This window comes from Perognathus longimembris, chromosome 2, assembly GCF_023159225.1.
Source record: "Perognathus longimembris pacificus isolate PPM17 chromosome 2, ASM2315922v1, whole genome shotgun sequence".
Classification (NCBI taxonomy): domain Eukaryota; kingdom Metazoa; phylum Chordata; class Mammalia; order Rodentia; family Heteromyidae; genus Perognathus; species Perognathus longimembris.
In genome coordinates this window covers 21,697,700-21,714,284 of record NC_063162.1, presented here as the reverse complement: position 1 = coordinate 21,714,284, position 16,585 = coordinate 21,697,700, and the positions used below count along the sequence as shown (strand labels likewise).

The window sequence follows — 16,585 nt, the reverse complement described above, 5'->3', positions numbered from 1 at the left end:
GTGGCTGGTGGTGACCCACATCCACCTGCCCCCCATTGTGTGTCAACGACAGACTGACCATCTAAAAGCCCAGTGGATGGGGCAGCCTAAAGCCAGCCACCCTGCCTTGTCCCTCCCCCCACCCTGCCCTTTCTCTCCAGCAGTTCAATGCTTGGAGGGTGTTGGATGGAGCTGGAATGGAGCTGAGCCGAGCTGAGCTGAGCTAACCTACAGCAGAACCAGAGTCCTTTCTTCCACCAAGTTCCACAGTCTCAGAGCCAGGCCTGCTCTGAACATCCGCCTTGTTAGGCCTCCTTCCTCCCACAGCCTCTACCACTGTCATTGGCATTGCCTTGTCTATCTGTTGCCATCTCCTAGATGGGAAGCTTTTATTGTTGTTGTTAATCGTGGGGCTCGAACTCAGGGCCTGGGCACTGTCCCTGAGCTCTTCTGCTCAAGGCTAGCTCTCTACCAATTTGAGCCACAGCTCTACTTTGAACCATGATCCTCAGATCTCAGCCTCCTGAACAGCTAGGATGACAGGCCTGAGCCACCAGCGCCCGGCTAGATGGGAAGCTTTGCAATTCACTTCAGTGCTTGGCATACCAGAAGGGCTTATGATTTTGCCATAAACCAATGCAAAGCACAGGGGAAAGGAGAAAGTTGGCAAGAACATGAGAAGCCTGGGATGTTGATTCTCAGTCCTCAGTGTTTGTCTCTCTCTCCTGTTATTTCTAATGCCAGACAACTCAGACTTGATCTTTTCTCCAACTTGCTTGCTTGGGCATCTTTGAGGATTAGAGGGAGAGGTACAAGGTCAGTTCTAAGAGGCAAGGTATAAGAACTTGTATTGCGGTCCCCAAAAGCAAGCATGGAGAACTTCTCCCTCATCTGCCTCCCCATTCTCTTAGGTGTTCATGGGCCCAGATCTTTGATAGCTCCGTGTGCCCGAATGTGTGGAAAGTTGGCAAGGCCAGGCCTCATGTGCATACAGGGCCTTGCCCTTGACTTCTCCCAGCTTCCTGGTCACCTCAGGGCTGCTAGTGTTGTTTCCCGGAAAAGCAGCCTCCCCAAAGACCACCTGCCTTACAGCTCTCCACCAAGGACTTCACGGTGTCAACCTGAGCTCAGGATCTTAGCTTAGATGGCTTAAGTCTTTTCCAGCATCCACAGTAGTTCCTGTTGCCAGGGGCAATTGTGAGACCCTTGCTGAGTACTTTACCCATTCATGCAAAGTCTCATCCAGGCCACTCTGCCAGGAGAAGCATGGTGCCCAGGTTGCAGGTAAGGCTTGGAGCTGAAACACAACTTACCAGGTTACATGGTAGGAAGGGACCGTCTAATGCCAACACCCTTGCTCTTACTCAAAACGCCCAAATCTCTGATTTGGGGCTGCTCCTCCTTCCTCTGAATTTACTTTTCTCACATTTCGGGCCCTGGGGTATCACTTCAGTGCCAGGACACAGTCCAAGAGTGTGGCAGACACTGAGAACATGAAAGCCCCCCCCCCTTTCTTTTCCCTTCCCTCTCTACACACCTAATGGTTTGATGAAAGTACCCTAGAGAGGGCCTGCTTCCATAGACAAGGCCCCCCACAGAACCTGCCACCCACCTTAAATTCTCCTCCCCTTCCCAAACACCACTACCACACACACCCCACTAGTACCTCACCAAACATCTCAGTCAAAACTAACTACCTCAACCTAGCCTCCTCTCCACTCAGCACAAACCTCAGGCACTCTAGCCTTGGCTCATCTTGTCTTTTTTTTTTTTTTTACCTTATTTTCTTTTTTGCCAGTCCTGGGGCTTGAACTCAGGGCCTGGGCACTGTCTCTGAGCTTCTTTTGTTCAAGACTAGCACTCTACCTCTTGAGCCACAGCACCACTTCTGGCTTTTTCTGTTTATGTGGTACTGAGCAATCAAACTCAGGGCTTCATGCATGCTAGGCAAGCACTGTACCATTAAGCCACATTCCCAGCCCACTGGACTTATCTTGTCTTCCATCTTTTATTCAGAGTCCCAGCTACCAATCACACCTGATTTAAGAGCACCCTTAGGAACCACTGTCCCTCCCCGGGTTGCCTTCATCCCAGCTCAGGCCTCTCTTCTACTACTCTACTCAGGCCTCCTATCCCCAAACCTCCAGTGAGAATCAGGCCTGGGCTTCAGGAAAGTGGCTGGAACCTGAGCGCAAGGCTGAGCAGTCAGCCCAAACCCAGAGAAGCCCGTGTCCCCACCTGCTGCTGACCAGCCTGTTCTATCAAGATCAGGATCACTCTGAACCAACACGGCGGATTACTCATCATGAATGTTTCATGTGTTTGCTCTTCATGACTGAGGGCCACTGCAGAAGGCAGAAGAGGGAGGATTCAGAGGAAATGCAGGGAGAAGCTGGGTTGGAGATGATAGAAAACAGCTAGATGGCCTAGGTGTTTATGATGGGATACAATGTTTTCATGGGAAGAAAGCTTTTTATAAGAATGGGCCATTGGGAATATGGCCTAGTGGTAAAATGCTTGCCTTGCATACATGAAGCCCTGGGTTCAATTCCTCAGCACCACATATATAGAAAAAGCCAGAAGTGGTGCTGTGGCGCAAGTGGTAGAGTGCTAGTCTTGAGCAAAAAGAAGCCAGGGACAGTGCTCAGGCCCTTAGTTCAGCCCCAGGACTGGCAAAAAAAAAAATGGGCCATTTTCATCAAATTGAAATGATAGTATGATTGAGTGGTAGAGCACTAGCACGCAAGAGACTGTGGTTCCATCCCTACCATTATTAAAATAGATAGCTGATGAGAGAGAGAGGAGAGATGACAGATAGATAGACAGACAAACAGAAAAATATGAATTGGAGATTGGAAACAGAGTGGGGATTCTTAGTAGCTTTGTGCATTGGAGCAGACACAGGGTTTCAGTGATTGCCCTGCCCACCCCTATGCCTGAGCGTCACAGGTTCTCTAGGCAATAGCTCTGGGTCTCAGGACTAAGGTGCCATGGCTTATAGAAGGTACAGCATCTCCTTGCAGGCTGGTTCTTCTTCCACTCCCAGGCCCTGTCCTGGGAGCTCCAGAGACAGGGAAGCTGCAAGCCAGTAAGAGCATCATGCAGGCCTCTTCTTGCTCCTTCAAAGCACTGTGGAGGCCCAGTTCTCCATTCTAGCCTCTCCAGCTGGGCCCTAAGCTTGGCTCCTGTGATCCTTCATGACTGAGGACTTTGCCATGATCCTCAAATGGGAGGCCCTTGCTTGCATGGTGTTGTAATCTGCCTCTCCACCCTAGCCCCCCCCCCTGCATTTCTTCCTCCCTACCCCTACCCTGTATTCCTTCCTCCCATTCAGCCACAGATGAGAGAGGAAGAGAAGTGCTCCTCAAGCCAACCCTGTGGCTCCCACTTGTTTCACTCATGTGAGAGAAAGAACCAGACTGCAAGTCAGACCTGTGTCTTGCTCAGCATCTGTCAGCCAGTGGGAGGGGGTCTGCAGGAGGGGTCAGCTCTGGGGCCTGCCCAGATGGACAGTTACTTCTTGGGGGTCAACAAGAGATCCAGATGGGGAAGGGGGACAACCAAAAAGACCTTCTTGGCACAACCCTCCAGAGTAACCTGGGGACTTGGGGATCCCCCTGGAGTTCCTGCCAGTTCCCCATCTGTCTTGCTACCACTTACTCCTCCTCTCTCCTCTGCTCCCTCTGGCTCTTTATTCCTTTTCACTCTGTCCTTTGAAGTTCCCTGGTTGCTATGGAAACCCAGAAGTGGCAAAGGAAGCAGAATTTGGGGAGGTTCTGAGATGTCCTGTCCAGCAGGCCCTGCTTAGATATCCATTTGTCCAGATTTGGTAGACATTTGCTGCAGCTTGTGAAAATGGACCCAGGATCTTCTCTAGTAATTCAGTGACGTCTGAAGGAGGGTTCCCAACCCGAGCTTCTCACACAGCCTGAGAGTCAGGGCTAACTCTACCCATTGAGCCCACTGACAACCGTTCACCAAATGCCCATGCTGCACGAGGCACTGCTCTTGGCAGGGGTTGTCTCTCAGAGAGCCACACACAAAATTCCTGCTTTCTTGAGTGGTAGAGTATCCACACCAGAAGCGAGAAAATGAACAAAAGCCAAGAAAACATCAGTCAGTAATGAGTGTGATATAGACAATCAAGCAGAATGACAGCAGGAAGATCCCTATCCGGCAGCAGCTGGCCACCCAGTGATCCAGAGGAGAAGCAGGGAGGATGGCAAGTGCAAAGGCTCTGAGGTGCAGATGGGCATTAGCAAGCTTGGCTTGCTTGAGAAGCTGGGAGGGGGCGTGGCCAGAGTGCAGTGGGTGAGCTGGAGGGAGGGTGGGCAGTGAGGTTAGATAAGCAGACTGGGGCCAGAGCACAGAGCACATAGGAGACTATGCTCAGTATGGAAGGGAATTTGAATCAGTCTAGCTCTAGTGTAACACCATCAGATCTATGGTTTGGAAGTTCTGTCTCCTGAATCCACAAGTGATTACAGAGAGTAAGGAAGAAACCAGAAATCATGATTGGGTTATTGCCAGTGGCCAAACAAGAACTGATGATGGCTAGGATCTGGAGGGTAGCAGCAGAACTTATGGATGGATTGGGTGGGACTGGAGATGTGTTCTGGAGGTTGTTTTTTGTTTTTCAGTAATGGGATTTGAACTTGACAGGGACTCATGGCTCCCATCTATAATCTTAGGTAGTTAAGAAGCTGACATCTGAGAATCAAGGTCTGGAGCCAGCCTGGGCAGACAAATCCAAAAGAGCCTTATCTCCAATTAATTAATAAAAGTCTTATCTCCAATTGTCTGGCAAAAAGCTGAAAATGAAGGCATGATTCAAGTGGCAGCCAATGGTTAGGAGTGAAAAAGGCCTTGAGGTCAGCAAAAAAAAAAAGCGGGGGGGGGAGAACTGTTCTTGCTAGGCAGGTGTTTTACCACTAGAGCTGTGCCTCCAGCCCATGTTCTGAAGCCAGCAGGTCTGCTAATGAGAAACAAAGAGAAGCTATGAGAAGCCTGGGGGTGGTGAGGGTGGAGGGAGAGAGGGACCGATGAGGAAAAAGTCCCCTCTAATTCAGAAACTTCTAAGCCAGGCACTGGTGGCTCATGCCTGTAATCCTAACTACTCAAGAGGCTGAGATCTGAGGATCACAGTTCAAAGCTAGCAAGAAAGTCTGTGAGGCTCTTATCTCCAATGAGCCACTAGAAAACCAGAAGTGGAACTTCCGGAGCTCAGAAAACTGGAGCTTAAAGTGGCAGAGTGCTAGCCTTGAGTGAGAGAGCTCAGGGACAGCTCCTAGGCCCTGAGTTCAAGCCCCATGACACACATACACACACAAACACAAACACACACACACACACACACACACAGAGAGAATGAAACTGTTCTGTCTCTTGCTTCAAGTCGTGCAACCAGGTTTACCTTCCACCATCTGGGTCCCACATTCTGTCTATATTCTTCACTCTGACTCTAAGTAGTTGGAGCACACCATCAAACATGGCTCTTCCCTTTCTTTTCCTTCCACCCCTTTCTAGCTTTGAAAATCACCTGTGAGCTTAACACTCCCCAATTTCTAGCTTCTTAGACTTCACCCCTGAATTCCAGATCCACAAAACTGCCCGCTCACCATTTCTGAAATACTGAGTCAGTTCAAATCCACATGTCCAAAACTCCCACTCCTCCCCTCTCAACCGGCTCTGCCTGGCCTCTTAGCCACCTCAGCAAATGGCACTTCCATCCTTTCCATTGCTCAAGCCAGAAACCTTGGCAACCCCTAGACTCCTTTCCTTCCCACACTGGCCACATCCAGACCATCAGCGAAGCTTGTCATTTCTACTTGAAAAACAGTTCCAAAACCCCAGTCTCTTCTCACCACTATTATAATCTGCTAGTATCTCTCACCTAAGTTATTCAAGTAATTTCACAGCCTGTCCCCCTTAACATCCTACCCTACCGCTGTCTGTTTTCAACACAGCAGCCAAGGAGATCTTGTGAAACCTTCCTTTCCTTCATGTCATTCTGCTGCAATGGGCCGCTGCTTCACTGTAGTAAAGCTGAATCTTTTCAATGGCCCCCACGTGATCGGCTACTCGTCACCACCTTTGCCATCTCTGTGTCTTCACTTTGGCTTCTCTCCTCCCCATTCCACCCCCAAGTACAGCTGCCTAATTCTCCCTTCACTTTGATCCAGCCACTCTGGCATTCTTTCTATTCCTCCAATGCAATAAGCCTCTCATTTGGCTTTCTTCTACCTTGATCCCCCCCAGCTGACTGCCTCCCCCCTTCAGGTAGGTGAATACTTGAACACTAAATTACCAGTGAAGCCTTCTTTGATCACCCTATTTAGACTGGTTCCAGCCCTTCAAGCTTATTCCTGATTGATGTGTGTGAGAGAGAGCACACACACTGGTAGTGAGACTTGAATCCAGGGCCTGGATGCTGCTGTCTCTTAGTTTTTTTTGCTCAAGGTTGATACTCTACCATTTGAGCCACAGCTCTACTTCCAGCTTTTTTTTTTTTTTTGAGGGGTGCTTAATTGGAAATAAGACTCACAGACTTTCCTGCCTAGGCTGGCTTCAAATCCTGATTCTTGGCTGGGAATATGGCCTAGTGGCAAAGAGTGCTTGCCTCCTATACATGAAGCCCTGGGTTCGATTCCCCAGCACCACATATATAGAAAATGGCCAGAAGTGGCGCTGTGGCTCAAGTGGCAGAGTGCTAGCCTTGAGCAAAAAGAAGCCAGGGACAGTGCTCAGGCCCTGAGTCCAAGGCCCAGGACTGGAAAAAACAAAAACAAAAACAAAACCTGATTCTTAGATCTCAGAATCCTGAATAGTTAGGATTACAGACATGAGCCACTGGCATTCAGCCTCTGAGTTTATTTCTAATATCTCTTCATGCCTGATAACTATGACCTCCCACTCCCGCTGGAAAACTAGCTCATCATGGCAGTGACTTTTTTGTTGTTGGAGGCCTCTTATTCTCTGGTTTATTGGCTCTGCCCAGAATAGAGCCTGGCTCAGATGAGCACTCAATAAATGGATGAAGGAATAAAGGAACAGAAATACAGTCCTCAAATGGTATAGAATAGTGACCTGACTTCTAGTATGAGCTCTGCCATTAGTGGTGTCAAATGACAATCTGAGCCTTAGATTGTCAACTGTTGGTGGCGAAGACCTGAGGTCCTATATTGTAGCATTCTAGAATGATGCTTGATCAAAATAACCTCACCTGCTTCCATCTAAGAGTAGACAGAGCCTGCTGCTGTGTGGGAGGGGAGAGCTATCTTTCCTTCTGAGACCAAGGTTGGATCTCTGCTGATTTGAAATGACAGGCAAGTTTCTGGCTTGGACTGGCAAGGCTCTGGGAGCCCTGAGAGAGAGGTGAATGAGCCCAGGCCCACCTGCTTGGTGGGGACCAGCAGAGGCTTGAACACTAGGCTATACTCTTCCCCATGGGGGTGTCCCTGTGATGGCGTTATGGGGAGCATGCTGTCAGAGGACAGGTGGGGAGGAAAGCTGAGGCAGGAATGGTAGCACAGGATGCAATGCAGAGGATGGTCAGCATGGCGGATGGCCGATGGGTGGTCCGCAGGCCTCAGCCAGCGCCTAGGTCCTCACGGCTCGTCCCAACTCAGAGACAGAGTGGCCAGCCTTTTGGCTGAGGGTAGCCTGATTCTCCTCCTTTTTCAAGGCCTTGCCACAGAACCCTGCTTGTTTTCCCCGAAATAAATGGGCTGAGCATATTGAGGCCGGCAATAACCCCTTGAAATCAGTTGTTATCACAGTTAACAACCAGTTTGGCTTCAGTTCAGGCTGTTAACTATCAAACCACTAAGTGCCGGTAATGATTGATTCTTGGCCAGTTGCAGCTTGAGTGGGCTGTAAAACCCCATTAGTGAGGGCTCTGTGGAGGCAGCAACTCGAAGATAAACAAATTGGTGGGTGCTCCAGCCCAGCCTCCTCCTCCTAGCAGGCCTCGGACCTGCTAGAGTGAGCCTTGGGCAGTCTCAAGGAGCAGCTTCTCCCTCCTCTGGTCCACCTCTCCTCCCACTCCCCTACATCCCACTCCTCTCTCAAAGGCAGCTTTAACTCTGCGCAGCTCATGTCTCTTCCCTAGACACAGACATAGCCCAACTCCACTCCGCCCTGGCATCCCCAAAGACTTAGACCTCCTCAGCCTGGAGCTTGAGGTTTCACTTTGGCCTAGCCAGTGACCACCAGCCTTGGCCCAGGCCAGCCCCACTTTGTGGCCAGGATCACAGGCGGAGAGCATGACATTCCACCGCCCCCCAGACTCCCTCCCACCCTGTGGCTTCCCCCAGGAATTGCTCTCAAACAAATGAAATGTGGGTAATTACTGGGCTAGGGGCTGGACAGGCGACCGTGCAGATGAAAGCGTTTCCTGGACGGTCTCTTCATTTGCATGGCATCAGAAGCTGCTCAGAAGGTGTGACTTTTCCCACAGTGAGACCCCAGCTCCTTGCACAATAAAGCCAGGCTGCTCACCCAGAATTAATTAAAGGGGGAGGGGAGCAGAAGAGGAGGAGGCACCAAGAGCTGGGGGAGCTGGGACAGAGATGTCTAGAGCCCCTTCCCACATTCCCAGTGTTACTATGTCAGGACAACCCTACTCTACCCAGAGTGCCTCACTCTTTCCTGCATGCCCTAGGAAGGAGGCAGACAGAGCCCATGGTATCCCCAACTTTCCAGGCTTTCCACTAAGTCCTGGAATTTTGATCCACTTATATGGGTTGAACCTGGGACTTGGGCTACAGGTCTGAGAGGCCCAGTGATTAGGAAGCCTTTGATTGCTCCTATCCATGACAAGTGAGTTGCCAAAGAACCTCAGGCTTATGGGGAAGAAGTTTCTAGATGGACCAGGCCAGTAGCTAGGAGTAGCCATAGGGACCCTCAACAGCAGAGGAAGTAGCCCGTTGGAACAATCTCAACTTGTGGTGTAACTCGGCCAGCTCTGGGCTTCGGAGACCCACTTTCTGACCCGGTCTCTCCCTCAGTGTGGAGTGATATGAATCTCACTGACCCATACGCAAACATGCCGTGTGCTGCCAGCCATCATGCCAGCCCTTCACTGCCACCAAGGCACGGCCTGGTCTTCCTTCCCACAGAGTTGTCCTTTCAGCCAGGCTTTGTGGGTCTATGTGTGCTGCTCCCAGGGCTTGCACTTGGGGCCTGGGTGCTGTCCCTGAGCTTTTGTGCTCAAGGCTACCACTTGAGCCCTAACTCCATTTCCTGCTTTTTTGCTAGTTCTTGGGAGATAAGGTTCTCCCAGACTTTTCTGCCTGGGCTGGCTTTGAACCACAGACCTGAGATCTCATTCTCCTAAGTAACTAGGACTAAAGGTGTCAGCCACCAGTGCCCAGGTAGATGTCCTTTATGACTGACTCTCTTGTTGTTTCTCCCTTGGGCTATGACTGGCTTGGCTTCTGCTCTGGTCCCTGAGCCTCCTTTCCCATTTTCTCCATGCCCAGATCTTCTTCCTCTACGCCTGTTGTCTCTGGGTTCTTGTGCTGCACCTGAGCCTAGTACTTTCTGCTCAGGATCTCAGCCCAGACATCCCAAAGTTAACACTTGTTCCACAGCATAGTTATCAGCACCAACCTGGCAGTCTCCTCGTTCAATACACCCTCCCCTTGGACCCTGGCAGCTGCTGTTTTCTCTCCCTCTCTCTCTTTTTTTTTTTTTTTTTTTTTTTTTGAGCCTGATTCTCAGAAAGAATGAGTTCTGGAATCTCCCACTTAAGTCCCTCCTAGACTGGGCACACCAAGATAGACACTCCTTTAAGTGTTGCCCTTCCATGGATCACAGCCTGGGCCTCAGCCTGAACCCTTCTGGCAGCGGTAGCCTGGGACATGTTAGAGTGACTCCTGCTAAGTGATGCAGTCCTTGAGAGCTCTAGGACCACCTCAGAGTCTCTCCTGGCCCCTTTCAGTGCGCTGTTTCCCACCCCCCCCTCCAAAGAACTCCCTCCAGAGATAGTGAGGGGACCACTGACAGGCAGAGCTGGTGGGAGGTGACAGAGCCGATTGATGGGAAGAGCAGAGATGAGGCTGGCTCCAGGAAAACCCACTCTCCAACTCATGTTTCTAAAATGCAAGCTAAGTATTTCAGTCATTTAATAACAACTTACACAATTTGCCCCCCTCTGCGCCCAGCCCTAAAGAACTGCCCCTGCCCCTACCTGGGGTGCAAGGCTTTCCCCAGTTGCTTGGCTAGTGTTGGGGGGGTCTCAGGAGTACCTCTGTCACATCAGAGAGCCCTCCACCCCAGGGGGCCGCCAGACAGAACCCTATGGGCCACTCATGGCCCTTTCTGGGCGCTAAGAAGACAAGACACCACAGCCAATGGAATACAAAAATAGAGCCTCTCTTTGCTTAAAAAAAAAAAAAAATCCCAACAGCAAACAATATCAACAACTAGAACGGCGGCTCCCCAGCTCCTCCCCCCGGCCTTCCCAGCGGCCCAACCCTCCTGGTGCTGGAGTTTTCTCTGGTGCTCCCAAAGACGGGCTCCCCCGGAGAAGGCTGGGCCGCGGGGCGATGGGGAGGAGCCTGGCAGGCCTATCGGGGCTCCGGGGCCCAAGTCCTCTGGCTGCCCCGCAGACTGCGCGTGAAGGGCGGGTAGTTGAGGAACTCGAAGCGCAGGCTCTGCTCGGTGGTGTGGTGGCCCCGCGGCAGCCGCTTCATGAAGTGGACCTCGCGCTGGTGCTGGCGCGTCTTGGAGCCCTTGCGGGGCCGCCCCTTGCGGGTGAAGGCCATGTACCAGCCCTCGTACTTGGCGTTCTGCAGCGCCGTGTAGTTGTTCTCCAGCACGATCTCCGTGAACACGCAGTCCTTGCCTTTGCCATTGCTCTGCAGGTAGAGGGGCCGGGCTGCGGTGTTACAGAGCCCCCCACCCACTCGGGAGGCAGCGGGCCAGCGGCCCCAGACAGCAGGTGGGCACTCCAGCAGATGGTGAGGGGGGCAGAAGCCTGGCCACACACCCCTGCCCGGGCACCCGCTCTCTAATCCCTTACAACCCGCAGCCCACCCGGCAACTTCCTGTGCCCCTGGGCAGCAGTGACACATGGCTGTCTAGAGGGGCTGGGCACGAGGCAGAGGGGCAGGGAGGGGGCCTTGCTCTGGCCTCCTGCCCGCCAGTCTGGCTGGGTTTCCCCACCTGCCCCCCCCCCCTCCAGCCTCTCAGGACTCCCAGCTCTGGGGGCCCCAGGGCAGCCACCCTATGGGGGAGGGGAGGCCTGGGATGAGAGTCTGAGCCCCCAAGCCCTGGAAGAGGGGAGCTCCAGGCTAGAGAGGAGCCGTGACTAATGGGTCCATTTCAGAGCTCTGCAGAGGGGCTGGGCCTGCGGCTTACTGAACATTCCAAATGCTGGTACCATGTAATTGGACATAATAGCAAAGCAATTTGGCGATTTGTTAAAAAGATATATGGAATTTACCAACACCCCCCCCCCCCAAGCCTCTTTTCTAGGCTTCCTTCTTTTTCCTGTCTTGATAGCCTTTTGTCTCTCTGGCAGTTTTCTTCTTCCTTACTCACAACCTGTCATTAGGTAACCCAGAGGTGGCCATGGCGCTCTCTCTGTCCACTTTACTGAGATCAGAGCACAAGCATGTTCTGGAGCTCAGGAGGCCCAGCCCCCTCCCCCCCAGGTCCCAGGGCTCCCCTCCTTCAGGGTGGGGCACTCACCTTGGCAATCAGCTTTCCTTTCTTGTTCATGCAGATGTAGAGCCCAGTCTCTGCTCCCCGAACTCGAACTCGGCTCCCAAAGGTATCAGTCTCCACAATGAGCTTTGCTGTCGGAGAAGTTGCAGGATGGTCACTAGATGGTCCCTGACCCCTCTGGTCCCTGCTGGCCCCAAGACTTGTCGCAGCGCAATGGCAACTGTTCCAAGGGCCAGGACCCCAAATCACAGGCCTTAGCCCAGCTACTGATGAACTGGACAGTCCTGAGAAAGGTCAGGTCACTTTCTGGTCCTCATTCCACCTCTGGGCTTAGATGGTAAGATCTTTTAGGGCAAGGTTCAAAGCAAAATTTCACCTGACTACAGTTCCATGGCTAATCAAAAGATCCCTGGGGATCCTTCCAACAATGAATATTCAGAGTGCCAGCCTTGCAGATGGACATCCAGGTAGTGTTTACCTCACCTTAAAGTTAATAGGAAAAGCATTCTCTCCTGCCCCTGTCACCTTTGCTTGAACTCACAGCCTTGACTACTCCACCCTGAACCTCACCTTTCTGGCAGCCCTGCTCTTTAAGATGAAAACAGCTCTCCCTGCACGCACAGCCCAGCCCAAAGCAGTTTGCTTTCTAGAAACTTAGACATCGACATCAGCTGAGAAGCTCCTGCTTCTTTCTCTTGGCTTCCCAGTGACCAGGCCCCGGCCTCAAGGTCTAGACATCAACAGCTCAGCCATCTTTTTGCTTTTAACCTCCAGCCCAGCGGGGCTTCCCTTCCCACCCAATCACCAATCTGGCTTGCCTCATCCTGAGGTCCTGGAGCCAGGAGACAATTTCGTGCCTTCTTCCCACCCTCCCACCCCCAGACAGCCAACTTCCCCCTTTCCCCAGAAGTGGGTCCCTGCCACCCCTCTATCCAACTGTTCTCTTAGAAATCACTGAGAGAGAGAGAGAGAGAGAGAGAGAGAGAGAGAGAGAGAGATATCTAAGGCAGAAGGAGCTGAGTCTTCTGCACTCCCTTGAGAAAGCAGATTGGGGACTCAGCCTACTTTGTCACACAGTTCTCTCTCTAAAACCAATACCAAGGGTGGATGGCACTGAGTTCAGCAGGACAGCCCTTCCTGCCCAGCCTGTGATGAGCTCCCTCTTCAAATAGGCACAGAGACAGGACCTAGCTGCCAAACCCCAGTCTGGCACCAAGTTAAGTTGGGAAACACAACTTTCAACTCCTTCTCCCTCTTGGACCCAGTAAGTCCCTTCATCTGGGTCTGCCTCCAGAGCATGGGGGGGCTCCTTTCCAGGGTCTGGAAAGACCTCGTTGGAGAAAGCATAAGAGGGCAGGTAAGGACGGAAAGGGTGCTTGTCTCTTCCGGGACCCTACTAGCAAAGCAATCAGGACATTTCCATTATCTTTCCTAGACTCTTGCTGTCCAAGATGCACATCTTACACCTTGTAGGGGCCTTGGCTCCCACTTCTGCCCTTCAGGAGCACTCTGGGTTTAAGGGGAGAAGTGGGCATCAGACCTCCTCTGGTGTCTGAAGACAGCTCCCCCACTACCAGCACCATTCGCCTGACCTTTCCTTCCCTCCTCAAAATCCTGGGATTCGGGGCCATTTGCTCCAGTGGAGTAAACCTTGGAGGAGCCAGACATTCGTTCCCTTTCCTTGCAGCAGAGAAGGGCAGCAAGCAGCCAATTTGGAGGGACAAAGGGCCCATAGGCCGGCTCTGCCAGCCCAGCAGGGGAACTCCGCCACTCGGCAGGCTGTCCCCACCCCCACCCAGAGAGCCCCCCACTCTCCTTCCCTTTGCAGATGGAGCTGGGGAGCTGGGGAGCCCGGACAGCAGCGCCTTTCCTAACTGGGCTTTTGGAAAGCTTAACATTTTCAAACCTATTCTTCCACCCCAGTGACAGATTTATCCCAGGAAAATGATGTCTCCTCCTCCAGCTTTGAAGGGAAGTCAGCTACGTCCATGCAGAAAAAATGCTGCGAGACATATTCGATCCCCCAAACTGGCTGGAGAGGAGGAGAAAGCATTCAGGAAATGTTAAAAAAGGTGAAAGTAAGAAGAGTTTTAATCGCTCTGCCAGACGCGGGGGTCTCTCCAGAGATTCATACAGAACAATCTTGAACCTCTCTCTTTTTTTTTTTTTTAACATTTACAGACTTGCAACTCCTTTCAAACTCCACATCTGAACAAAAAGGGGGGGGGCTGGTTCTTTTTGCTGTTTTATATCATTCTTCATTTTTCTTCTTAGCTCTTAAAATGCCTCACCTTTTTATTGCATTTTAATAGAGTCTTCCTCTCTCCTTTCATGCTTGTTTAACTTGGTCATTATTTAAAGGTTTTTAGACTCACAATAATCGCTCTCTAAAAACAACACCAGCCGCCCAGAGGGCTTGCTTTTCTCTTGGTACATCCACAATTCTGGAAATTGGCCCCGTTTCAAGGCAGGAATATTGAATGTTTTAGAAATCAATCAGTCCCCAGCTCTCTGCCTGCAGTAGCTCCCCGTCCTCGCCACCCCACAGGGAGCCGGCAGCCGCCGGCAGCCGCCTGGGGTGACCGCAAGCGGAACGGGAGCGATCTTCTCCAGGCCTCGCCCCACGTGCAACCGAGCCCTCTGATCAAAGCACTTAAAGGTTCCCCGTCTCTCCCTCTGCCAACATGAGAGGTCTGGGGGGGAACATTTCTCTCCTTCCTCTTTCCCACTCACCTTTTGTGGGCCCTGGCCACTGTATCCTCTTTCAAGAGCTTCCCTTAGACTTGGGCCCCCTCCCGGGACCCCTCTGCCTCCACCTGCAGCTGGGTCGAGGTGTATTATGGGGGAGGTGGGAGACTCCTGGATGCCTTCATCTGCTGGGCAGGAAAGAGGGCACCTGTGGGCCAAGTCGCTTCCCCCCGGGTCTTCTCCAGCTGACCATCGAGACTCTTGGCCGTCTTAACTCCTTCCCTTCTGGGCTGGGGAGCAGGCAGGCCCGCAGGCGGTGCAGCTAGGGGGAGAATTCCAGCCTGGGCCACAAGCTACCTCGCCTCTGCGGTGGGGCCCGGGCGGGGCGCCTTACCAAAGGGGTCTCCGTCTTCTGCCATGGCGTTGATGCGCTTGTTGGCCAGGACCTGCACGTGCTTCCCGCTGGTGCGGCTGTAGAGCTGGTAGGTCCGGATGAGGCGGCGGCTTAGCTGATCCGTCACCAGGCTCTGCTCCCTCACATGCTGTGTAAAATTAGGTGAGGACTGAACAGTTACCTTTAGGAAATTGAAAAATACACAGCACGCCATTATAATGCTACTCCGCCCAGGGGCCCGAGTGGCCCCCATCACCCTGTCTCCCCCTCCCGCTGCGTCAGGCAGTCAGCAGGGACCGAGGGGGAAACCCTCCCAACATGCCCGCTCCGGCCACCCGCCCCCCCCCTCCGCCCGAGGGAGCCCCGCAGACCCAGCCCCGGATGGAGGAGCCCGGAAGGAGGGAGAATTGGGACCCACCTGTTGGGAGACACCCTGGGGCTCCCGGCCAGCTCGGAGCAGGGAAGCGGGCTCCCTGCCCAGCGCAGGCCCCCCGCCCGGGCCTTCCTAGAGGAGCAGGGTGCTTTTAAGTAAGGGGGGCAGCTGTACCCCACCCATGACATTTCTAACGACACCTTTGGGGAGCCAACGCTGAGAACGCAGAGGACCTGGGCACCCCGATCCTTGGACCAAACCGACCCCAAGGCTCCCCAGCGGGCCTCGGAAAGTGGTCTCTGCCACCATCGCCCCAGACTTGCCCTGGTGACAGATGCCGCCCCCCCCCCTCCCCGCGCTCCCGCGGTCCCTCTCCTCCGAGGCCAGGTGTAGGTGCTCGGGGGGGCGTCCCCGCCCACCCTCCCCGGCTCGCTGTGTGGCCTCCGGCGGGGCGCTCCCTCTCTGGTGCTCTCCCTCCCCGGGGCGGCTCGGGGCCGGGGCTCTGAGGCTCCCAGAAGCCCCGCTGCGCCGGGAGCAGTCGCCCTCCAGCCCCTCCCCGACCCGGCCCGCCCGGCCCCCGGCTCTGCGCAGCGCCCCTTACCTGGGCTTGGAGGCTGAGAACCAGCAAGTGCAACAGCCTGTGGGAGACAAAAGCGGGCGGGTGAGCGGCGGGCGCGGCGGGCGCGGGCGGCGGGCGGCGGGCGCGGGGGCGGCGGCGGTACTCACAGGCAGCTCAGCGCGGAGCGAGGGCTGCCCATGGCGTGCGGCCCCGGGGGCACCGAGCGCCGGGGCGGGCGGGAGGGCGCCGTCCCGCGAGCGGCCGCGGCGGCTGGAGTGGGGGTGGACAAGCCCGGGGGAGGGGGGCAGCGGCCCGGGAAGGTGCGGGTGCGGGGCCCAGCGGCGATCGCGACGCGGCTCCGCGGCTCCGCGGCTCCCGTGGAAAGTCGTGCTCGCCGCGCGCGCCGCTCCGCTCTGCGCCGCTGCCCGAGCCGGTGGCCGCTGGCTGCTCAGGAGCCGGAGCGGGCGGGAGGGTAACGGGCCGGCGGGGTGGGTGGGTAGGTGGGGAGGGAGGGGGAGGGGTGGGGCGGGGGACGCCGCACCGGGCGCGAAGGGGGGGGGGGAAGCGGAGCCCGCAGCCCCCGGCTGCGAGCTGGGGCCGGGTCGCAGCCCGGGGCGGGGGCGGGGCGGCCCGGGGCGGGGCGGCCGGCGGGGCCGGGATTGGGGGTCTGCGTGAGGGGAGGGTCTGGCGCCTCCCCCAATCCTGGGGTCTGTCCCCTCGCGAGCTCCTCCGGGGGGTCTGGGATGGGGGCGCCTGGGGGCAGTGTGCTCCGCGGGGTCCGGGGACCCTAGGCCCGGGCCTGCGGGCCCTCCCGGTGCTCGTCCCCCCGCGGGGGGCCGCGTCTGTTTGGGCCCCGGCTTCACCGCCGGCGTCCGGGCCACCTACTGGGTGCTGGACCCCCGCTCGCCCCTCGCCAGCG

The 16,585-nt window shown here is 54.6% G+C and overlaps 1 protein-coding gene across 4 annotated transcripts; it reads right to left on the bottom strand.

Annotated features, from left to right (window-relative positions):
• Positions 1 to 10,495: 10,495 nt before the first annotated feature.
• Fgf8 (fibroblast growth factor 8) lies at positions 10,496 to 15,927 on the bottom strand. Of its 4 annotated transcripts, none has more exons than XM_048335139.1 (6): positions 15,834 to 15,865; positions 15,709 to 15,745; positions 15,153 to 15,239; positions 14,735 to 14,915; positions 11,677 to 11,783; positions 10,496 to 10,841 (listed from the first exon to the last, which is right to left on the bottom strand). In XM_048335139.1, exons 1-6 carry the CDS (start codon positions 15,863 to 15,865, stop codon positions 10,551 to 10,553), a joined length of 735 nt encoding a protein of 244 aa, XP_048191096.1. In that variant the 3' UTR covers positions 10,496 to 10,550. The 4 variants fall into 4 exon arrangements, with proteins under 4 accessions (XP_048191096.1, XP_048191103.1, XP_048191120.1 ...); XM_048335146.1 differs by having other exon boundaries at positions 14,735 to 14,882; XM_048335163.1 differs by lacking the exon at positions 15,153 to 15,239 and having other exon boundaries at positions 14,735 to 14,882; positions 15,834 to 15,927.
• Between the last annotated feature and the right edge of the window lie 658 nt (positions 15,928 to 16,585).

Bases quoted from the DNA above. Each gene is read 5' to 3' on its own strand.
- Fgf8 (XM_048335139.1), bottom strand. From the start codon at position 15,865: ATGGGCAGCCCTCGCTCCGCGCTGAGCTGCCT. The intron at 15,240-15,708 runs GTAAGGGGCGCT...CTGCTCCTCTAG, and splicing joins TTCTCAGCCTCCAAGCCCAG to GAAGGCCCGGGCGGGGGGCC. The intron at 14,916-15,152 runs GTGGGTCCCAAT...AATTTCCTAAAG, and splicing joins CCCAGGGTGTCTCCCAACAG to GTAACTGTTCAGTCCTCACC.